Below are 24,783 nucleotides of genomic sequence, written 5' to 3'. Positions count from 1 at the left end.
ATTTGGAAACACTAACAAAGGAATTACAAAACAAAAAAACAAACGCTGGATTAATACCAGACAACACTGAATTTGAACGATCCCCAATACATATGGATTAACATTGCTCCATGCTAAACTCAAATAGACTAAACAAAAATAGAAAGTAAAACAACATATATGGATTGAATCAAGATTATTGGCTTCCTCTTCATTAAGAAATACCATCTACACCAGATTCTTAGCTTTCCCTTCATAAAGAAAACTGATATTTTCTAGTTAAATTCATGTTTTACGGTTTTTACCCCATGGTGAACATGGGACTGCAAGAGTAAAATTTCAAAAGTTTTTATTATATAGTAATTTAATAAGGTGGAGGAATATATTATTCACAAACAATGTCCTACGCAAAGTCACAACGCATGTTATTCTTTACGCGTTTAAGTCACGGATTATCCGCTTGATGACACGAAGCATGATTCGCTGATTCACGGCCACTGCCGTCCGGTTCGCTCTAACTCTCCCTTATAACTTTCGGTTATTGAAAAAATATCTGCGAAAATATCTGAGGATTTCAAGTTTTCCACGGGTTAATTATACCTTTTTATTATTGAAAAGATATAGGTGGTTCATATTTAACATCTATAACTTTTTTTTTTGTTACAAAGTTGCCATTCATTTTTTTAAAATGGGAGTTTTTAAAAATTTGGTCACAATTGCTATAGTAACGGGTAGGCTTTCGTTGACGTGAGATCCATTCAACAAATTTGGATCAATATCTGCTTAGGTGGCAACAAGGATAAGCTTTGACAAGTGATTTGGAATTTCCAACTAGATTTTCCAAAAAGAAAATTAATAAAAAATAATCTGCCATCAAAATTGATGAACACCATCTCAATATCTTGTACAAATCTTCAGCTCCAACAACGGCGAAAAGAGGAACTTGAAGTGATGAGGAATGTCACCGTCGGCAAACCCACTTTCTTTCTCACGCGTCTCTTGCGAAGACCCATTTCAGGTGTCTGACGGTGGAGATGCCGAAGAAACGGGGTTTTAGTTCCCGCGCACGGCTCACCATACAGCTGGGTTTCGACTCTCTTAATTTGATGGCGGTGTCGGTGGTGAGTTCGACTCGGACTAGTGGATGGATAGCTCTTAATGTACGTGTGACCCCATCACAGTGAAGTAGTCAAACTCTCTCTTCGAGAAGTGAGTTCGAAGTGATCCCAAAAGGAACCCATATGTGAGTCAAATCGTGGTTTAGAGAAGATCTGGTGAGGGGTGATGGGGAAGAGAGTTGTGGGTGATGATGGAAGAAAGAGTTGTAGATTTAGCTTAGAAGTTCTATGATCATTTATGAACCGTGACTTCTGCTCAAGATTGTTTGTCCATCACCATTTCTTGATTTTGATTTTGAGGAATCTAGTCTACTTCTACGAAGAAGATGAAAATAAAGGGTGTAGGAGATAAACAAAAAAATAATGCCAAGTCAAACCAAATTATTTTTTTAAAAATATTTTATATTGCCACGTAAGTATATATCGATCAATAATAGTTACCTGGATGCCACCTCAGTAAAAATCCTAACCGAAACAATATCAAATCTGTTCGAGTTTGATGACGAGTTTGTAATAAAATTTCTTTGGATGATTGAAATATAACCAGTCATATCTTTCGGTGTGTAAAGTATAATTAACCTTTTTTCACGATTAGTCAAGAATGAACAGATTCTACACTATATAAATTCTCCATTTTTTCCAAAGAATATGAATATCGGACACTAAGCCTAAAAAGGAAAGCATATCTCCAGACTCCACTTGCTTCCAATCCAAGTAATCACCTAAATCAATTGATTTTCCACCACACACCTTTTGCTTTTCACTATAAGTAGCAGCTCAAATGCTCATCGCTAGCTGTTATTGCTACATTGATTTGCAGCACAGTTTGTTGTTTTGAAGGAGAATAAGAACAAGAAGAAGACAGAGATTGTAACGCAGGTAATATTGTTCGAATTTCTGTGTGTTTTGTAGTTTGTACTGTGCGCGTTTTGATTTTGTTGTTTTTCTTCGTTCGTCATTTTATACGTGTTAAATGATTAGGATTTAGGAAAGCGTCGTATTTTTGATGATTCATGTCCTCGGTCTTCTCAGTCTGTCTCCGGTGTGGAGAGAGTGCGTTTACAGAAATCGTTTTGGCAGGAAAAACCTTCTCTGGAAAACGAGAACTGTTTCTTGAACAGAAACTTTTGAAATTAGTTTTTTGCAATTTTAAAAAGAACAAGAAAAAACTCTGTAACGCAGGCATTCTTCGAATTTCTGTGTGTTTTGTACAGTAAAAGCATTTTGATTTTGTTTTTTTCTTTGTTTGTCGTTTTATACGTGTTAAACGATGACGATAACGTCGAATCGTGGAGGATTCGTGTCCTCCGTCGGTGATTTGTTTGTTGTGGAGGTGTCGGCCTCCAGAGTGGAGAGAGTGTGTCTACACCAACGCCTTGCAAAAAAAAAATTTTCTGGGAAAAAGGACCGTTTCGAGAACTGGAAAATTTAAAATTAGGTTGATGTTATTTTTCTGAAGAATTGAGATAATTAATGAGAGAGAAAAAGGAAGGGAGAGAGAAAAAACAACATAAAGAGTGAAAAGCAAGTAATGGTGAAGTGTTTCGGAAAGTATATAGTCTGACCGTGCCATCTCTCCTGCGACAGTGACCAAATATGACTACCTCATTCAAGGAGTCGCCATATCGGCGGCACCTGGACGTGGAGGCCGGAAGCAGCCGCTCGGCTGACTTCGACAAGAATTTGGAAGACGGGTCGTGCTCCAGCCATTTCAACATCCCCAGCACCAAGAATGCTCCTGTTGAGCGTCTGCGCCGGTGGAGGGTATTATTACTCTACTTCTATCGGTTTATATGTGATGTTGCTATTTTTGGTTGTACTTATTTATTAGGTATTTGTATTCTGAATGCAGAGTATGTGTAGCATCTAACTTTGGCAAGTAAACATATTACCTAGTGTTCTTTCAATTTGGACTCTGGAGTTTTTGTTTTTCCCTGGAAAGGAATAATAATAGGGTTTGTGAAACATTGCTGCTGTTTCTTGGTGAGGCTCACCTTATTGTTCTCGCTCTGTCTTACTCTATTTTGACAACTATATGTAGCCATTGCTGCAAAGTTCATTAAGTCATATTTTCTAGTGTAAGTTTTTATCAATGTCTGAGTACTCATATGATGTATTCAAGGCTGCTTGATTCTAATATTATGGTTTTGAATTGACGCACCAAACAATATGTCAGGTGGTTATAAAATAGTGAATAAGGAAGTTTTGAGAACCTTAAATCACTCTTTACATATAATCTTAATAAATCTAATCACCTGAAATAGAACTTGTAAAGTTGTAATTCTTGTCTTCTTGATCTTATTAACAGGTCAGGGAGTACACAAACAAAAAATAAGGATTTTCGTATGTTTGTGTACTTACTGAACCATATCTTTTGCAGCAAGCAGCACTTGTGCTCAATGCTTCTCGTCGATTCCGGTACACCCTGGACTTGAAAAAGGAAGAAGAGAAGAAGCATGGTTTGAGGAAGATTGGAGCACATGTGCTGGCCATACATGTATACAGATGCTATAACTAAATGTTCTGTTTTGCGTTATGATGGAAGGCATACTAATATTCCGATTTTGTTGTTCTCTTCTTTCTTTCTTTTTTTCTTTTTTTTCCCTTTATTAGGCCGCGCTTCGTTTCAAAGAAGTTGGGGAACTCATAAATGGTACTTTTTTTTTGGGGTTTTCCTCATGTGTGCTGTGTTTGTTTTTGATTCGCCAATTATGTGTTGTGGCTGCTGTTCGATTCATTCAACATTTCTTGTATGTTCGTTTTGTTTCTTAGGTAATATCAAATGTCTCGGCTTCATAATCAAAATAGGGACCTCAAGTTCTTCAATACTTCTTGAGGGATTTTGTTCTTCATGACCATTTTGTGCCAACTTGTTGAATCTTGATTTGTTACTTATAATGTATTTGAGTTGATGCGTATATCCCCTGCTTGAAGAAAAAAAACACAGAGAGAATGTGTAGATCTCTTCATATCTTTACCTATTCATCTTGTTGTGACCATAGCAAGTATTAACTTGATTTAATTTTGTAAAATGAATACATTTAGTCAAGTGGTGAGAAGATTTTAGTTCTGATTAGGTGCGATACCTAGATTTCTTCCTGAAGTACGAGATCAATGAGGTTGCTGTAGCCTCGTGGTTTAATGTTTAAATTAGTGATGTTGCTGTCTCATGGTTCTTTCTTCACATTCAAATCATTTACGACCTTCTTGTCCTTGTATTTCAAATTTGAATATACCAAATGCCAATATTGTCACTAGTAAAATTTCTTTGATGTGTCTTTGTTTTTTAGTTGGGCTACTTTTCATATAAATCTGTCCGTTTACATGATGATCGGTGATATACTGTTTTTTAGGTGTTCTTACAGCACAATGTTGTTTGAAAACGTGTACTAAGTGATGTGATGAGAGAGATTTTGCCTTTTGTTGTCAGATATCCCAAAATTTCGTCCAACACCTGATGGCGATTTTGCAATTGGACAAGACCAACTTTCTACACTGACCAGGGATCATGATCTTAATACCTTACATCAATATGGGGGGGCAAGTCTAGCATATCCCATGTTAGAGTTAATTAGTGCATTATTTTATAATTTCTTTTGTAGTCTCATCATTTTTGTGCCTCTGCATCAGGTTAAGGGGCTATCGGATATGTTAAAAACAGATATAGACAAAGGGATTTCTGGGGATGATACTGATTTACAGAAAAGGAAGATTGTGTTTGGATCAAATACCTATCCTCAAAAGAAAGGAAAGAATTTTTTGGTAATTTTTTCGAGCAAAGTTTTGTTACTCTACTAGTTTTCCTCCTAAGTTATGGATTCCCCTGTTTTTTATGCTTGGGGAAAGTATATATTGGCGTAGTCATTTTCTTTCTGATTTGTTCGTAGACGTTTCTTTGGGAAGCTTGCCAAGACCTTACTCTTATCATCTTGATGATAGCTGCGGCAGCTTCCTTGGGATTGGGAATAAAGACAGAGGTGAGCAAGCTCATGGAACAGTTTATTGTGTTTCCCTTCTATTTGTGTGTGATGCAAAAAGATTTCTCAATGCTTCAAATTTTATGCGGAATGTTTTGTAATTCTCAAAACTTTTTTGTTGTCCACGATAGCTTAATAATTTGTGGGTTCTCATCTTAAATTTGAAGTTTTGATTGATATCCTAACTTATATCTTGGATATGGTAAACTTCCCAAAAAAAAAAAAAAAAGAGTTCCTAGATAGTTTTATTTCTCACTTAGTTTTGAATTTTAACTTGCTGCTGTAGGAAAAACGGGTACTTGTTACTTTTGGCCTTCTGATTTCTTCAAGGAAGTAAGTAATGACTAAGAGGCTTGCTAAGGAGCAAGCCTGTTTGGTATGATCTTGACTTATGGTGAGGTACTTTACAAGAAAGAGCTTTGGGGATAAGGGCTTTGATAAAGATTGTGTAAGCAAAAATGATAAAAGAGTAGGGCTGGTCTGATACTGTGATACTACTAATGATACACATATCTGATTGGAATATTTCTTACATTTGAAATTGGTAGATAGAAATGGAACTCTACATGCTAAAATGTCCATTTGGTTTTAAATTGGTAGATGATGACAGGTTCTCCAAGAGTTTTGCCTAACTCCTTTTTTTCCTTCTTATTTTCCCTTTCTTGCAAAAGCGTAAAAGGGGCTTGTCCTAAAAGAGCTTTTAAACTCGCAATAGAATGTTTTTTTAATGATTGTAAAGATTAGTTACTTTGTTATCCAACCCAATAAGTTAACTTGTTGGATTAGGGCATTTCATATCATTCATACCATATTCTAACACTCCCCCTCACGTGTGGGTTGGACAATCTGACAGCCCAACACATGAACAACAAACGAGGCCCAACACTAGGGGTTCTCCTTTCACAACACTAGGGGCTCTCCTCTCACAAAGGCCCACACTTGGGGCAACAATAAATTGGGGGTTTAAATTGTAGAGACTAAGGTTTGAACCCAAGACCTCCTGCTCCGATACCCTGTAAAGATTAGTTACTTTGCCATCCAACCCAATTAGTTAAGTTGTTGATTTGGGGCATGTCACATCATTTATACCATATTCTAACAATGATAATGTCTCTGCTCTCTAGAACACCACTGTAACAGATGGAGAGTAAATGTAGCCAAGATTTTTACTAAGTTGATGTTAAGAGTCATTGATTCAATACTTGAATTGATGCAATCCTTGAGTCCTGGACTCTGCTAGGAAAATAGGTGAAGGCTTTTTTATTTGTCACTGGATATTTTTGTAGGATCTTTTGCAGCTATGTTATGTTTGTCCCTATAAAACGGCTAATTGTTTAACAGTTGGTGGTTACTGTAGAAATCATAAATTTTTTTAAATCATAGATGGTCTGGAATTTGTGTGCCATTTCTTTATTATCCTTATGTTTTTGCTTCATGTTTAGTCTTTATTTGGATTTCTGCATACTTGCTCTATCTCGAGTCATTGTGCTGCCTTCCTTCCCCCACCCCCTCCCTGTAGGGACATCTCCAAGAATTAATGATATACAAAAGGTTTTTTTCTTCTATAATGAGTTGGTTCAGCATAAACAACACCTAGTGAGAGCTGATTTTCTGTTGGATTGGTTATGAAAGCTAAAATCCCTCATAAAATTACAAAAAAAATTTTTATGGGTAAATTAGTGTGGAATAAAATCTTAACAAGGAAAGAACTAGCCATCAATAATAGAAGTATTTAGAAGAGGGATGAAAATTCAATCAATCACATTCTTCTATCCTGGATGATTGGAAATATTTGGCAAACAAATAGGCAGATGATGGGATATAATTGGGTTAGGAGTGAAAACACGGCTGGAGAGCTGATTGCTTGGAGGTTGCTTTCTGGCAAGAGGAAACATTTTTCCATACCATTCCTATGATCAGTTGTTCATTAGTATGGCTGGAAAGGAAGAAAAGGCTCTTGTGAGCAAGGATAAGTTAATAGACAATTGGCTCTTTAATTTGGGTACCAAGGCATTGCAATCACCTGATATAACTTAAGAACTTTATTGTTCTCTTTCCTTTCTCTGTTGTTTTCTCATTTCTACACAGATTTCTCCTTTGTACCCTAGATTTGCTTTTCTGGCTGCAGTTTATTAGTGTCCCTCTTTGGGTTCTCTTTTTTGCATTTGAAGAAAAAAGATTGCTTTTGCCTTATTCTTTCTTTTCTGTTGTCTTTAGGTCCTTTCCATACAGCTGAAGATGAATTTATCTTTCTTAATTTTTTGTCGGTGTCGTGATTTCATGCCTTCTGCGTTATTTCTCTTAATAGGGCATCAAGGAAGGATGGTATGATGGGGGAAGCATTGCTTTTGCAGTTCTTCTTGTGATTGTTGTCACAGGTATGAAGTTGGATACTAATGTTAGTGAAATATTTGAATTACATCTGTACTTTATGCTGTTTTTCACAGTTTTGAACATGGTTATAGTTGGATTAAATGCGTTTTTTTGTTGTTTTATGTCAATTAACATCTATAGATTTTTTGATAGGATGTTGTCATTCTGATTTTTGAATGACAGATTGTGGTAATCTGTTCGGTTAATCATCAGTTTTTCTAGAATAATATGTTTTAGATCAGCTAACGCATCACTGTGGTACGAGAGCTAAAGAGGTCTCAAAAGAGTAAAATCAAATATCTACACTATGTAGATTCATGGCTTATCCACAAGTTTATAGATCCTACTCTAGTTAACATTAAGTCTTATTTTTATATGTTCTTAAACTTAGTTAATTATTGGCTCAGTTTTGATAATGTATTGTTTAAGTTCTAGAGGTAGGGGTATTGTTGGAATTTCCAGGTATTCTGGAATTTCAAAATTTATATTACTGAGTATTTCTATTAGTCTTTCATTATTTATTTTCCTAAGTCAAGCCATTGCTATAATTGGAATCTTATTAATTTACTTTTTAGGAAATCTAGTATTGTTTGAAGGAAGTTTTATAGAATTAGGATTACTAAAGAGCGAGGAATTCTCCTATAAGTACTCAAAGTAAGGACTTAAAATAAGTACACATGTTTTCACCATTGATTTAAAACATGTGGGACCCAAAACAGTGGGTCCCACTAGTCATTTCAGTTAAATCAATGGTCAAAAAGCTGTACTTATTTTAAGTCCTTACTTTGAGTACTTATAGGAGAATTCCTCACTAAAGAGTCTTTATATATACATATGTGGATGTAATCCCTCAAGAATGATGATAATGATGAATGAATAATATTGAGATTACTTTTAAACATGTGACTTTCTTTTCGATTGTGTGATGCTTTGGTTAGGTTATCAGTTAACTATCTTTCTTTTCTTTGTTCTCTCTAATTTTTCTACTATTTCAGATCTGATTTTAAGTTTTTTAAGCCTTAATTTCAAGTTCTTTCAAGCCCTAATCATCCAAACCCTTGATTTGACCCTAATTGCTTAAAATCCCTCGCAAGAACACTTTAATACGAGGTCAGTGAAAGCTGTCCTATGCCACAATGTTAGTAATTTTCTTGAGACTAACTTCTACTGCTGGATAAGGTGTTCATTTTGTGCGTTATTTTTATCACAAATATCAGTTTTACCGGATTTGTCCTCAAGACTTCTATTGTAATTACTTTCTTTATGATGTAAAATTTAAAATGCGACAAGGGTTGAGGTGAAGAGCTAAAGTAGTATTTATTAGTTTGAGTGGCATGTAATCAGGTGGTCTTATATCTTTTGTGTGCATGTTGTCATTTCCCTTAGGCTCTACATAGTATTTAATATTTATTAACTTTGAGGTTGTGTGGTTGGTGGGGGTGGGGGAGGGGGAGGGGGAAAAAGTTTACCTCCCCTTGCTTTGGGGTCTCATTATCCCTACAATTTTCCTTCCAAACTTTGACACAGTTACAGAGTTCAAACCACAAAACAAGTTTTCTGCACTACAGAAGCAGTGCAGCATATATCTGCCTCTCCCCAATCTGGCCTCCATTGCATGAACCTTGTGTAGTGGGTTTTACTTCCTTTCTTTTATATTAAGCACAATTTCAAAGTTTAAATTTTAATGTGAAATTTCTAAGACTACTTCCCCACCAACCACGGAAAAGGGTAAGCCTTTCCTATAGGCATGATGTGGTTTTGATTGGAGAGTAGATGTGATAGGACACATAAGTGTTCCATGTGTGGAGATGGCCATGTTGTAATTTTGTTTCAAGTATATGAGAGTCAACTAAGAAGCTGATTTCCCTGATGAATTTTGGTGCTAAAGCTATGGCCTGCTTACAATGTGTTACTTTTTTATATATTCACTCATAATGAGCTATGCGATCGTTCGTTACATGAGTTATGAGATCGTTGATTGCCTAGATTTAATGTCTACGGGGCTCTTTGATTCCCCTTCAATTAGATCACATTTTTTTTTAAAAAAGAGTAAAATTATAGGATGCTCTTCTTCTGTCAACTAGCTTCATGTTCCTCTTAGGTGGTCAAAGAGAGGAGACGTCTTGTGCTGCAATTATCTTTTTTTACACCCTCTACATTTAGTTATTGATGTGTGCCATTTGATGTTCTGCCATCTTTTGAGGCTCGTCATCTGTAAACACAGATAATAGTAGGAGCTATACCTTTTGTTTTTATTGGGGTAGATTTGTGCACTTACATGTTTCCCTTTCTTGGCTGCAGCTATAAGTGATTATAAACAATCTCTTCAGTTCCAAAATCTAAATGAGGAGAAGAGAAATATCCGTTTAGAGGTTTGTTGTTGTTTTGTGGATTACTTCTTGATTATAGTTTGGGATAAAATGTGCATGGAGTGCATACTACAGAGTAAAGAGATTATTTATTTTAGTTTTAAAGACAGTGCATTCTGTTGCAGAAATTGTACTTTCATTTTTTGTAAATGCAAAAGAAAAGACAGTGCCACTTCTTAGAATTTTAGGGCACAAGTATAATTTGTTCTATATTCATTAGCTGTTGTTGAACATAACTCTGCATATAGTTATGTCTTTGAGAATGGTTGTGGGCTTGAAGGGGTCAGATGCTTTCAATTGTTGGCTTTATCCATGGGTAATATTCTAACAAAGGCTATATATTCTGTTGTCACTGATTGTGACTGGAAAAAGAGAGTTGATTGTCAAACTACTAGGTTAACAACATATAAATTTCCTTTGCTCGCATCAAAGTTGCTTCGTACCAACCTGTGCATTATAAGTTAGAATGTCCTAAGCAAAATTTGTCTATTATTACAATTTCTTAAGGTCGAATTTTGGTAGATTTCATGGGAAAAAAACCCATAGTTTGCTACGGTGGTTGTACGTATTACAAAAATATATCATTTTTTTACTGCATGCTTTGGCGCGGAATTTGAATTTTTCTCGGCCATTGATGGATGATTCTGATGTCTATTTGTTTTAAAAAATGCATTGAATAACAATTTAGACGTGTAGTAGTTGCCTGAAAGGCTGTTCCATTTTTGTTGATTCTTAAGAAGGGGTAAGGGTCTGCAAAAGGGAGATGCCTTTGTGCTTTTAGATAACTGGTTAGAATAGAGGAACAAAAAGAATTTGGGGAAGACCAAACCGTTAAAACAAATGAGAGGACTGGTGGAGGTTATGGCCATCCAATTGTTTAATGAATGAAACTCTCTGTTCTGGGAAATGTTTTTATTTTCTTACAATTATGTGCTTGTTTTGTTGAAGCATATGGTTGTGCTTTTGCATTTCACACTCGAGCTATGGCAGCTCTTTGCAGAATTGCAGTTAATTGCCCTTGTGCCCTTAACTACATTAAAAGTAAACAACACCCGTGCACAAGGCTCTCGCAATGGGTGGTGTCGGGGACAAGCAAGATGTGCGCACACCTTACCCCCACATAATATGTGGAGAGATTATTTCTAGGAATTGAATTTTTTACACCCTTGTAGAATAGGTTGCACCCACCACTGGACCACATGTTCACTTTTTTTTTTGTGAGTTTATGGTTTGTGACCATTTTTGTAGGTTGTTAGAGGGGGTCGAAGAGTAGAAATTTCAATATATGATATTGTGGTCGGTGATGTTGTTCCTCTGAACATCGGTGATCAAGTAAGTGTTTCTTTCATTTTGTTGCATCTAATCCCTTGCATCTTTAACTTGTTACTGACATGGCATCCTATATTGAATTATAGGTCCCTGCAGATGGTGTTTTAGTTTCTGGTCATTCTTTTGCAATTGATGAATCTAGCATGACAGGAGAGAGCAAGATTGTAAGCCTTCCTCTAGAAATATTCTTAGTATTATTTTTTTCTTTGATGGGTAAATTCCATTGAATTTGTTAAGATTAGATATTTTTTCCTTTATCCCAATAAGTTAACTTGTTGGGTTGGGGCATTTTACATATATATTCCTTTCCCTCTCACGTGTGGGCTGGGCACTACAAACAAGGTCCGGACTATTCTCAAACAAGGCCCTCACTTCCCTCTCATGTGTGGGCTGGGCACTACAAACAAGGGCCGGACTATTCTCAAACAAGGCCCTCACTTGGGGGACAACAGACACACACAAAGGCCCACACTTGGGGAAACAATAAATATGAGTTTAAATTGCGGAAGCTAAGGTTTGAACCCAATATCTCCTGCTCCGATGCCATGTTAAAATTAGTTATTTTGTCATTCAACCCAATAGGCTAACTTGTTAGGTTGGGACATTTCACATCATATATACATATTCTTACAGCATTTAATGAATGTGGATGTGGTGATTCAGTCCAAACAATTAGGAAGGGTTTTAATTTATTCTTACACCATACACCTTAATATGGTAATTGCTTTTCCATGTTAATGTAAGCATATATTATGTATTTTATGAATGATTGCTGTAATTTCCCCCCTTTCTCTCTTTTAGATTCACAAGGGTTCCAAAGATCCATTTCTGATGTCTGGATGCAAAATAGCAGATGGTAGCGGAACTATGCTGGTAAATTAATCGTATCTATCATTTACTTTTCTGAGTGTTGATATTATATGAACTGCTGCATCTGGACTGTACACCTTAAGAATTTAAAATTGTTGTGGAAACTGCTACGAGGAAGCTTGAAGCTCTTCTTCTTTTTGTGCCAAACTATTTAGAGAAGGTGTTGCAAATTGGAGTTGTCCGTCGCTATTGGACATTTGATCTACCACCTCCCTTCTCTATCTTCTTTTTGTAGGTAACCAGTGTTGGTATTAATACTGAATGGGGATTGCTTATGGCTAGTATTGCTGAAGACACAGGGGAAGAAACTCCTTTGCAGGTTAGCATTGTTTTTTTTAAAAAAAAATTTAACTAATGCTTTAACACCTTGTACATGTTATGTTTATTGTCAATTGACTTCTGATAGGTACGCTTAAATGGGGTTGCAACTTTCATTGGCATTGTTGGACTCACAGTTGCATTTGTTGTTTTAATTGTCCTTCTTGCCAGGTAAGTCAGATGTTGGTTAAAAACCTGTCCTACCCATCATTTGTTTTTCCCGGAAAGTCGTTAGACATGAGACATTTGTACAATTTGTCCAGATACTTTACTGGCCATACCAAGAATCCAGATGGAAGCGTTCAGTTTGTTGCTGGCAAGACAAAAGTTGGACAAGCCATAGACGGAACCATTAAAATTATTACTGTTGCGGTATGTGCAGCTACAGATTCTGTTTTATGGCTATGAAATAACTACGATTTTCATTATAATGAGCAGCTAGTCTTTGTGTTAAACTAATATTAAAATCTTATATATAGGTCACGATTGTTGTAGTAGCAGTGCCGGAGGGGCTCCCTCTAGCCGTTACTTTAACGTAAGTTCTTTCTTGCAATGTTGTCTTGCTTTCTGTTACATCTCTGTCGCGTAATTTAAGTTGCCTATCTTGATAAATTTTGAATAGCTATCTCTGTTTCACCCATAGTGTTTATGCTGTCCCATAGTGCTTTCTTTCAGCGCATTAATCCTAGACTCCATACATATGGCTGAATGCTGATGATTAGCTCTTGTGATTATTAATGCTCGTGTGCACTTTATACCTGTAGATTACTTCAATATCTTGTATATTTCCTTCATCTTGTTTCTCATTTTTGTACATTTTTTCCTTTTGTCTTATCTCTTCCTTTCATCCTTTCCTTTGGGCAGCCTTGCCTACTCAATGAGGAAAATGATGGCAGATAAGGCTTTGGTATGAATTACTTTCACTTTCAGTCATGCTTCTGTCAGACATTGGCACTAAATCCATTCTAAGAATAGAAGTTATGTTGCAGGTGCGGAGGCTTTCTGCCTGTGAAACCATGGGCAGTGCAACTACAATTTGTAGTGACAAGACTGGAACCTTAACTATGAATCAGGTCCATATGTTTTAGCATATTCTTGATTTAGTCTTTAGGCTCATGTTGCTTGATGATTTATTTCAAGCATGGATTCTGGTGTATATGCATATTTTTGCAGCCATAAGTTTGGTAGACTTTTACAAAGCCCTTTTCTTCCTACTGCTCAGTTGCTTCATTGGCATTGCCCTTTTCATTGTAGACGGAGCATAAAATAAAGAAGTAAGGTGTAGTTCATTTTAAAACTTAGGAATCAAACAGTGCTGAATAAATATTTTGAAATTCAAATTAGTGTGCACCTTTTTGTTGTTGATTGTACCAATTCAATCCACTAGACTATGAAGGGGTTCGATTTGTGGAATAGAGTCACTACATAATTTCTATGTTGTACGGTCGAGAGTCCAAAAAAAGCCGCTTATTTCTTTCCACAATGCGTTGACATGTTTCTCTTTATGTACAGATGACGGTGGTAGTGGCTTGTGTTGGTGGGAAAAAAGTTGAATCTCCAGACAGCTGGTTGGAGTTATCTCCCCTGCTTACATCCCTGCTCATTGAAGGCATTGCACAGAATACGAATGGCAGTGTATTTGTCCCCGAGGTAGGTTTGGAAGAGTTATTGAGTGAAAATCCAAGTAGTACGACATATAATATTTGCTTTATGCGGTTGCTGGTTTTGAGTAGGGTGGAGGAGAAGCAGAGGTTTCTGGATCTCCAACAGAGAAGACAATTCTCACTTGGGCAGTCAAGGTATTTCCCACCCTTCGTCCCCCAATCCAATATTTCTTGATTATTCATGCTATATGTCATCAGGAGACCTGATGACACTATAAAATTTTCTTTGTAAAATTAATCTGGTTGAGTACTTCCTCATCAACAGCTTGGGATGGATTTTGAAGCTGTTCGGTCAGAATCTACTATTATCCACGTCTTCCCATTCAACTCTGAGAAAAAGAGAGGCGGCGTGGCTCTGGAATTGGTAATGGGATTGCAAATTGATCATTTTCATGGTTTCATGTACTTCATAGAGATGGTAGCTTTACAAAATTGTGTACTGTTATGCATTTTCTTGTCGTATTAAAATCCAAATTTCTTAGGTTGCATGATGTCTTGAAACGTTATGCCTCACAAACTTTACTATTCTTGTACAAGGATGGGTCCTAGGTTTGATTCCTTCTGTTGCATTTTTTGGTTCTGGTTTGGTAGACAGGTCCAGCATATTTGCGGTGTGATAAGAATCAAAAGATAGGAAATTAATGTGGCTACAGATTTAATTTTGAAAAGGTGGACTTTTCTTTTCCAAATGAATTGAGATAATTTAAGAATTGCTACGTAAATAGTTAACTAGCAGAACTAGTTCCAGATTATGTATATTTTGTTGATCAGGAGATAAAACAGAAACCCAAATATCATTTCAATAGCAGTTTCTCTGGATGGATCCATCATTTTCTGACATCTGTCAATAGATCTTTACCCATACATAGGAAAAGAGAGAGCTGTGACCATGGGGTAGTCTGCGGATTGAAAAATTATCCACATTTTAGTGAATGCCGAGCATGTATTGTAACTCTTTTTTTGTTGATTTGTATTGTATCTGGTATTTGTACTGTCTATCTGTTTGGGTTGCACTTGCTAAGTGACGCTTTCAAGTTCTTTTGCATTGAAATAGGAAAAAAGGTATTGCACCCTTTAATTATGAGTGACAAGAGGTGCGCAACTATGGTAGATGCTCACTTCCGTTGTCATTAAATTTGGGAAGCTAATAGCCTAATATATCTCTAAGGGTCTCGTTCTTTTCTTGGGAACCCATATGCAAGGAAATTCTCGCCATGGATAGTCCCAAAAAAGAGGCCTTTCCCTCTCTTAGAGATCCACTTTGTGCAAGTAAGACAAAAAATCCTTTAATCAAAATTTCCTCCACTGCACCTGGACTAGGAGAATCTGGTCCACTACCCGGAACCTCAAGGGTATTGATGGTTGGTCAGTAGTAACTTAGCTTAAGAAATTATAGCGTGGAGGTAACAGGTATCTTTGCAGAGATAGGGTAGATGGGGATGTCAGTCTTCTTTGATTGGAAAAAAACAGAAGAATCTAATGGAGTAAGAAATCTGGCTTAGGCTCTTTCATATACTATTGGCTCTCTATTGGCAAATGCTGTATTTCCAGTATTTGTTAACAAACTTTTAGATAGCATTTAGGCTAGTGGTTACCTAACGTTCTGTTTTTTTTTTTCTCGGTGTCTTTGTTTCTTTCTTGTACCTACCCCTTGGGCTTCACCTTCCTTGTGGCCCTGAAAATATCTTCCTTTTGCATTCAAAAAAGATAAGGGGATCATGTAAACCTAACCTTATGAAGCATGATTGAATTCAATGAGATTTCATCCCTTTTAATCTGAACAAGTTGATTATTTGCTGTCCTATTTGAGATATATATGACTGAGTGGAAGATAACGTTTATTTTTCATCGTTTTGCTTGATTGTTGATATCCAGATATCTTTGGGACCTTTCAGGTTTATGGATGATTTAAAGATATTTGACGTGACTTTACCGAAGCTTCAAAAGAATAAAATGGAAAAGCATACTCTTGCTTATTTTTCTTTTGAAAGTTTGTCCGATTTCATTAAGGTTTCAAATGGTCAAGCTATTTTATGTTCTGGGGGGTTACAAGTACATACTGTTTATTATTTATGGAATATCTAATTCGATTTCTGCATTTTCTTACTCATGGTTGAATAGTTCTTTTGTTTTGCTTACAGCCTGACAGTCAAGTCCATATACACTGGAAGGGGGCTGCAGAAATCATCTTATCTTCATGTACTAAGTACATTGATGAAAATGACCATACGGTGGTGATGGATTACAGCAAGGTTTGGAGAACTAGTTGACTCTGTCTGTCTCTTTCTAATATACAAGATCAGGTTTTCAAAATTTGAAATAGTTTTTTTTTATTCTATTGTGAAAATTGTTGAAGTATGTTTTGTGGTTTAATTTTTAGTCAGAAATGTGATTTCTACACTGCATATTAGCGCAATGATAGAACTGCATTATATGACTTGAAAATTATATATAATATCATCAGCAGGGCCTTCTATTTAAGCTGATCTTGGTTTGTAGGTGAATTTTTTTAAGAAAGCTATTGAAGATATGGCTGCTAGTAGTTTGCGTTGTGTTGCCATTGCATATAGACCATTCGAGAGAAGCGAAATTCCAGTTGATGAAGAGCAGCTATCTCAGTGGAAATTGCCCGAAGATGATCTTATTTTGCTGGCTATTGTTGGTATTAAGGTATTCATGCCCTGAAAACCCAGTTAGAAGTTAAATTTTTTGTAATTTCTGACTCAAATATATTCAGAAATGTCTGTGAATTGATTATTCTCTTTTGATTTAGGGTGTTAACAGGAATCTCTTACTTTATTGTTCTTCGCATTCTGTTTGTTTCTGAATTATACATACATCAGTTTCAATGTGTTAAAATAATATGTCAGAACACTGCAATGCCAGAATAATCCGGTACCTTTATTGCTTTTGTATGGAAGATGATGCCTACTGTTTTTAATACTCTTCTTTGTTTTGACGCATTTTCAATACTCTTCTTTGTTTTGACGCATTTTCATTCTTTTTCATGTTTCCTCATACAAGAGAAATTATGAGGTTATTATTTTTGCTTGTAACTGTTGTAGAGTAATATTGTGCTTGACATTCTCCATAATGTTATTAGTGAACCGACATAAGGCAGCTTGTCATGGTCATACTGGCTTTCTATATTATATTTTTTAATTTTTAATATTTTTTTGAAGTGTACTAACTTTTATGGAAAATGCTTGCAGGATCCATGTAGGCCTGGTGTCAAAGAATCAGTGAGACTATGTCAAAATGCTGGTGTGAAGGTATTTCCGGTTTTCGAGTTTTAACTTGGTATAGTATAATCATGAAGGCTTGTTGTATAACCTTGAATATTACTATATTTTTGTGACTATATTTGACATGCCATTTATCATCACCAATTGTTTCTCGTAAGGCTGGAAAGGTCTATCGTAGTGCAGCATGGTAATAACACCAGACCTGATTTAACCCTGCTCTTCCAACTGAAGCCGTTCCAGCATAATTCAGAAGTACCAGAATACGCTTAACATAGATAAGACAGAGAAATACAAAGAAATCAATCCTGCCACGCTTTTATTCGTAATTAATGAGTGACCAAGGACACATGATGTTAGACCAAAATATCTTTATTGTTGGGTAGAAATCACAATCATTTTTAGATTTTGATAAGAGATATTGTTATCTAAACCAAGTAATTGTGGCATTATTTTTTATGTTTTTGACTGTTTCATGGTCAGTGTTACGCCTTTTTTCTTTCCTAAGTCTCTTGATTATTATCATTTTTTTGTTGTGGATGCCTGTTGTTTCATGTTGTGCACAATTAGTTTTTATTTAGTGGAGGATTGCTACTGGCAGCTATTTGAAATGATTGCTTTCTTCATGCATGGAAGTTAAGTAGATTGTTTGCTAAGAAATTTCTCCACTATGTAAAATGTAAAGATGCAGATTTTATGAAGTACATTAAATCATTTCTGGTTGGGTTGTTTTATCCTTCATCTACCGGTTTGAATTGCATTGATCAGAATCATGAAGTTCTTCATTGTACTGTAGTAAATCCTGCTTCCTAATATTGATGTAGTATTTCGTCGTGTCCTATGATTAATAATCAGATAGAACTGTCTACTTTGACATGTAGGTGCGCATGGTCACCGGTGACAATATCCAGACTGCTAGAGCAATTGCTTTGGAATGTGGGATACTTTTTTCAGAGGAAGATGCTGTGGAGCCCAATATTATTGAAGGAAGAGTGTTTCGTGCTCTATCAGATGAACAAAGAGAAGAGATTTCTGAGAAGATATCGGTATGAATTAAGTATGCTAAAATGTTGTTCTTCCTGTATTCATTTTTTTTTTGTCTGTCCTTATTCTAATTGTAACTTTTGTTAAGAGGCAATTATGGAGGCAGCAGGGTAGTGCTCAAAAATTAAAAAAAAATGGAGTGAGGGTGAGCCTGTGCCCCCTGGCCTAGCTAGATGGCTTAACTTTTACGTTCTTCGAAGAACCCTTGGTCCTGCATTGTTTTTTATAACAACAATGTGGATAAAAGTGAAGCTTCTGTAACTATATTTTTGGTTAATCTTTTACATCACTGTTTGTCCTTCATATAAATCTTGTATAGAACATGCACGTACATGTCCTCTCACCCATGTCAAAGTTTTAGCTCAGGAACTGGTTAGAAGATACTAATTTTCTGTTGATGGATAGGTTATGGGACGATCTTCTCCTAATGACAAGCTTCTGCTTGTGCAAGCACTGAAAAATCGGGGACATGTTGTGGCTGTAACCGGTGATGGCACTAATGATGCTCCGGCATTAAATCAGGTTTGGCAGCATGTTATTCTTTGCTGGATATAATGTTTTATGGCATTTTGTTGGAGTCGATTGAGAATTGGGGATCTCTGAATCTGTTGGACAAGAAGTATCTGGATGTTTTATGATCTACCTTTTTGAGATGCATTTAAACAAATTGGTTTGTAAGGATGTAAGAGATTGGAATATTTTCCTTTGTATTTATTTTTTGTAGTTTTGTGTATGCGATCAAATGACGAATCATATTTCCAGGTTTTGAGCATCTTTGTTTTGAGAATGAATGCATGTCATTGTAGCAGGAATAGGTCATTTTGCAACAGTGGTTTGACTGAGGGCTTGACCCCCAGTCGCTTTTCTCACACAGTTGTATCTTAGGCTCCATATTGTCTTGAGTTATCTTGCTAATTAGCTTCTTTTTTTAATATAGTGTCTTGATGATTACATATTTGTTGATTTTCTGCAATCAAGAACACTTCTGTAATCGTATCATTTTGGGTTTCCAGGCTGATATAGGTCTTGCTATGGGCATTCAAGGGACAGAAGTAGCTAAAGAAAGCTCAGATATTATTATCTTGGATGACAATTTTGCCTCAGTTGTGAAGGTTGGTCCCTAATATTTTTGATCTATTGTTTTTCATGTGTTGGAAGTCTTACTACTTGGGAAAGGAAAGCATTGATACCTTCCCTGATTGTGGTGCATAGAATTATGGTTGATTGACAGTTAATGTGATTATTGGGAATATTTTCTTTTGATGAGGTATGCCTTCCAGATATTTTGGTTTCTTGTTCTCGCAATCATTATCTTGTGTTTATTTTTTCTGCACATTAGGTTAGCTGTATAAATTTTCTTTTCAATATGTAATTGCTTAAACAAAACTTGCCCTGGATAATGAGCTTTTATGAGCCAACTATTATAGTGTTCAAAGTAGCATATTTATTATAGTTCTGAATTTATGGTTAATGTAGGTTGTTAGATGGGGCCGATCTGTATACGCAAATATTCAGAAGTTCATACAGTTTCAGCTTACAGTCAATGTTGCTGCTCTTGTTATAAATGTTGCGGCTGCAGTTTCTTCTGGCAATGTTCCACTAAATGCTGTGCAGGTTTGTTTGCTCATAAGGCACTCATCTTCCCCCCCCGGTAAATCTTGTTGGGAGGGCCCGCAGTTGCTGGCATATATAAATGAATGAACTTAATCTGTTCTTTTCTCACAGCTTCTCTGGGTTAATCTGATTATGGACACCCTTGGAGCGCTAGCATTGGCTACTGAACCACCAACAGATCATCTTATGCATAGGCCTCCAGTTGGTCGAAGGTAAGAGTTCGTTTTATACTTTTGAAGTATTGATGGCCTTAAAATGTGCTGATTGATATGTGTGTTTTAGGGAGCCTCTTATAACTAATATCATGTGGAGGAACCTGTTAATACAGGTATACATTTATTGTCATCCATTGTTCTTTTACCATGACCATCACATTAAGTCAATTATCCTTTTGTAGAACGTTCTGTCATTCCTTCTTTAATGTGGTCTGGCATTTTCAGGCTTTTTATCAAGTGTCTGTATTACTTGTCCTCAATTTCCGGGGGAGGAGTATACTAGATTTGGTGCATGACAACATTGAGCATGCGAACAAAGTGAAGAATACATTGATATTCAATGCTTTTGTCCTCTGCCAGGTAAGTCAACTGAAAAATATGTCTATTAGAAGGCATAAGAAAGAGGGGTTTTTTTCCCCTCTATATCATATAGATGTGCAAACATGTGGCCCAGTGGTGGAGTTACAGTGGTGTGACCTAGAATTCAAAGGTTTAATTGAAACAACTTTTTAGCATATCGTGTGGGGTAAGGTCTACGTATATCTTGCTTGTTCTAACCCCACCACTGTGGTAGCTTTGTGCGCGGGTGTTGTATACTTTTTTTTTTTATCATAGATGATGTAGATGGAAAACAATAACAGATAGAGATTCCCAACTAATGAATCAGCTGATGGAACAGCCTTACAACAGGATTGGTTGCGCACAGGGTTTTTTTTTTATTATTTATTATTTTAATTGGGGGTAGGGGAGTGTGGTGAAGACACATTCGTGCAAATTTGGGTAACGGCTACAAGGGAGAAATAAAAAGGAAGCTGCACTTGACGAGGGATGGACTGGTGAAGTAACACTAATTCTTGAACATTTGAAATGAACAACTCCAAATAAGTTCACCACCATGAGCTGTTGAGGAAACCATCTCAACAGCAACCATCTTCTGGATTCACTGTCCTACAGCTGTTTTTCCCTATGCCCTCCTTAATGCATAAAAGATGTGATTGGCAGGGTCAGAAGGGGAAGGCTGTTCTGGCCAGGCAACGTAAGTCATTTTTCTTTGAGTACTGTGCTAGAGAAGGATTGCGAAGTAGGATCAAACTGACCTTAGTGACTTAGTTTAGTCTTTAATGTTGAGCATTGTGGTTGCCAACTTTGCTCACCTTACAAATGAATTTATGTTGTTTTGTCGTCTGCAAGCCTTTTGATTTATGGCTTACTGCTGCTGCCCATTTTGCTCTAAGTGGAATTGCACAAGTCTGTAACAATAAGTGTTGTTTCCCTTGTTCTTTACTCTCTCTTTTTTTATAGTTAATGTGAAGAATGAAAATGAACTAATCATTTGTTTCTGCAGGTCTTTAATGAGTTTAATGCTAGAAAGCCGGACCAGAAAAATATTTTTAAAGGGCTTACTAAAAACCCTCTCTTTATTGGAATAGTGGGGTTCACTGTTGTTCTTCAGGTGAAATTTATGAACTTTTTCTGTCTGGTTTGGCTTGGAGAGTTTGTCTTGACTGACTTATGACTTTCTTCTTGTTGTGTAGGTTATGATCATTTTCTTTCTTGGGAAATTTACTTCTACAGTTAGACTGAATTGGCAACAATGGCTGATTTCGATTGTTATTGCTGCTATCAGGTCAGCTTGAAGTAAAATTCTAAAATTTATGATTTTATCATGTGAGATAATTGGCACGTGAATTGGAAACAATGGATAATTTTGATTGTTGGCAATTTATTGCTTAAAGGAGTTTGGCTGCAGTCAACACGTTATTAACTGAACTTATCTTCTGATGCCGCTGCTTTTCTGTTTTTGTCCATAGTTGGCCTCTTGCTGTAGTTGGAAAGCTGATACCTGTTCCCGAAACTCCATTGCATGAGTTCTTTACAAGAAGTCGTGGAAAGAGAAATTCTGAGAGTAAGTATACCATCTTTTATAATCCTTTTGTCACATTTTGACGTAGCAGCGCTCTAGCAGTTGTCTGATAAATTATTTCTTGCGGATTTTCAGGTTAGGCACTGAAGATTTCTTGCTGTAGTAACATCAGTTTGTACTTTTCAACTTTGCTGACTGAGTGGGTTATTCCGGACGTACCTTCTTACCTTCTCAAATTTATACAACAGAGTTGCAAGGGCCAAGGAGTTTGATATAACTTCAGCTTACCATCTTTAGATGTCCACTACTAACAACATGACTAACAGAAGAAGTGGCCTCTGTTAAGCCATCTACCCATCGGTTTTTGTTTTTTTTTTTGGGTGTTTGGGTTTTCATGCAGTTTTTTTTTGTTGGTATGCTGTTAGATTCAGACCAATGAATTCATGGGAGGAAGGCTTTTTTCTTATGTACAAAATTGACGACTCTTTAATACATAATATGTTAATGGTGTGATTATGTTTTCTTTTGATTGATTTAGTCAGGTGATGTATTTATGGTTGCTTGTTTTGTAATCCTGCATTAATTTTCATTAATTTTCGGGCATTAATTTTCATTACTTTTATGTATTCCCTGAAGCTGGAATAAGATACCTAATTCAAGTGAGATTCATTTTTCTTTATTCCCAAGAATTCTAAATATTGTCAAATCCTTTAGTTAGCTTATTTGAGTGGGATTCCTTCTTTTATTTATTCCCTAACAAATAGTAGAAAGAGATCATCAAATAAAGAACTAGTCATGAGCATGGCAGATTGGACACAACTCCCACATGACATCCTATGGACGAACATCTTATGTAAATTGAGTGTTGTCGATCACTATAGGTTAAGCCTTGTTTGCAAATCATGGAGGAGTGTGGCAGTTGAGTATATCAATGGTTACCCCTCCCCTGGTGCTCCTCCTTGTCTTATGGTTCCAGGCACAGACATCCTCCGCGACACTAATTGTAAAACACGTCGTATCCTAGTCTCTCCAGTATTACTACCACCCAACAACAATCACATACCAAAGGTTGGAGTTCCTCACGTAGATCTATGTCGCGGATCGTACCAAGGATGGCTGGTTATGATAAACAACGACATGGACATGTACTTGTTGAATCCTTTCTCCAGAAAACGTATAGATCTTCCTTCAGTGATGACCTTGGAGATGCCTTGCCCGAGGGATCGATTCATGTGTAAGTGGCAAATAAGCAAAGCCTTCTTATCAACTACTCCTACCAACTCAAATTGCTGCTTTGTCATGGTTATACACAAGGGTTTTAGAGAGTTTGCTTACTGCAAAGTTGGTGATACGACTTGGAGACCAATTAATGGACCAGATCTGACTGGTAAGCCATATTCAGTATCTACTTCTGCTTACTGGGACGCAATATATTTGAAGGGGAAGTTCTACGTGATAGCAGGTACTAAAGTGATTTATGTTTGCGATCTGGCTGCTATTGAACCAACAATGATTGAATATTGTTCAGGACCCGAGCCAAGTCCTAATTCAAGTCAAATGTATTTAGTTGAGTCAGGAGAAGGAGAATTGTTGCTCATCTTTCGAATCTCCACATGTCATTATGACCTTATCGATGATGAGCTAGAATGTGTTGAGGTTCATCTACGTCGGACTGCCAATAAATCTCCTGTGAAACACATAGAAATACCAAGCAAACACAGTCGTTATGAAGACGTAATCGATACCTACGATTACGACAATAATTTTCTACATCAATATCATAACAACCAATTTGTAACTCAGTATTTTGAAGTATACAAGTTGGACACAAGAAGCAAATCAGAGCCAAGCTGGACAGAATTAGAAGAGAGTCTAAATGGGGAGTCATTGTTTGTGGGACTGAATCAATCCTTCTCCATCTCAAATCCGCGATTATTTGGGTACAAGGAAAACAAAATATACTTCACAGATAACGCTCTTACCACGCACCAAATTTTTTGTTGTTCAGGTAATGACATGGGCGTGTTTGATTTGAAGGAGTGCACTGTCGAATCACTTGATATGAGACATTTTAAGTATACAAGACCACCTCCCATTTGGGTTATCCCCAAGCCATAGCAACTGATGAACTTTTGGTTTGATCGCTAGGAATCTCTCAATATTTTGAAAAATGTATTATTGATTATTCTAAAATCGTGACAGTATGAATTTATTGGCATGGGTTTGATTGTTAGTGTTGTTAGTATATGTCTTTGACATATGTTTTGGCAATAAATTCTGTCAAAATCATGGATCAAGTATAAATTTGATTGGATAAAAGAACTTGATTTGACCAAGAATTTGAAGAAGTTGGAAAAAAAAAAAAAACGTGATATTAATTTGATCAAGAACTTGATGAACGTGGAGGAATTGAGACTTAATTTGAGGAAAAAGAATGATATTTTGTCAAAATTAATTACTTGAATCACTTGACGAATATATATATATATATATATGTATTATCTTTCAAGAGGAGGTTTGAATTTGATTTGATAAAAAAAAAAATGATTTGAAGACGAATTTGAACTTGATTTCATCAAGAATTTGAGGAACTTAATAAATTGGAACTTAATTTGATCAAAATTTTGAAGAACTTGATGATTCAAGGCATTTATAGGAAAAGTTGTTAGGCAAATGACTTGTTTTACCCTTGCCACTAAGGGTATTTTAGGGCATCATCAATTCAAGTTTAATGGGTAATTTAATTAATCCATCATAACTAGTCTAGAGTCTAGACTCTAATAAATAATGGTTATTTAACGCCCCAT

At 36.3% G+C, this 24,783-nt stretch overlaps 2 protein-coding genes across 6 annotated transcripts; both read left to right on the top strand.

Moving 5' to 3' along the window:
- Positions 1-1,735: 1,735 nt before the first annotated feature.
- Positions 1,736-22,530, top strand: LOC120005744 (calcium-transporting ATPase 8, plasma membrane-type-like). Of its 5 annotated transcripts, XM_038855548.1 has the most exons (36): positions 1,737-1,811; positions 1,918-1,976; positions 2,685-2,861; positions 3,478-3,594; positions 3,711-3,750; positions 4,528-4,637; positions 4,728-4,859; positions 4,985-5,074; positions 7,383-7,452; positions 9,749-9,819; positions 11,065-11,148; positions 11,232-11,309; positions 11,947-12,018; positions 12,251-12,334; positions 12,422-12,504; positions 12,597-12,705; positions 12,813-12,868; positions 13,198-13,240; positions 13,323-13,406; positions 13,846-13,983; positions 14,067-14,132; positions 14,263-14,361; positions 16,139-16,249; positions 16,497-16,667; positions 17,210-17,269; positions 18,121-18,285; positions 18,689-18,805; positions 19,297-19,395; positions 19,760-19,897; positions 20,009-20,109; positions 20,180-20,225; positions 20,338-20,472; positions 21,458-21,565; positions 21,648-21,739; positions 21,924-22,018; positions 22,112-22,530. In XM_038855548.1, exons 3-36 carry the CDS (start codon positions 2,694-2,696, stop codon positions 22,114-22,116), a joined length of 3,237 nt encoding a protein of 1,078 aa, XP_038711476.1. In that variant the 5' UTR covers positions 1,737-1,811; positions 1,918-1,976; positions 2,685-2,693; the 3' UTR covers positions 22,117-22,530. The 5 variants fall into 5 exon arrangements, with proteins under 5 accessions (XP_038711477.1, XP_038711475.1, XP_038711476.1 ...); XM_038855549.1 differs by having other exon boundaries at positions 1,736-1,972; XM_038855547.1 differs by having other exon boundaries at positions 1,736-1,976.
- Positions 22,531-22,771: 241 nt separating this feature from the next.
- Positions 22,772-24,094, top strand: LOC120006038 (putative F-box protein At4g17565). The gene has a single exon (XM_038855917.1). The coding sequence runs from the start codon at positions 22,772-22,774 to the stop codon at positions 24,092-24,094; it is 1,323 nt and encodes a 440-aa protein (XP_038711845.1).
- The last annotated feature ends 689 nt before the right edge of the window (positions 24,095-24,783 follow it).

The sequence above is a fragment of the Tripterygium wilfordii genome, chromosome 9 (genome assembly GCF_013401445.1).
Source record: "Tripterygium wilfordii isolate XIE 37 chromosome 9, ASM1340144v1, whole genome shotgun sequence".
Taxonomy (NCBI): domain Eukaryota; kingdom Viridiplantae; phylum Streptophyta; class Magnoliopsida; order Celastrales; family Celastraceae; genus Tripterygium; species Tripterygium wilfordii.
This window is presented reverse-complemented; position numbering and strand designations above follow the sequence as displayed.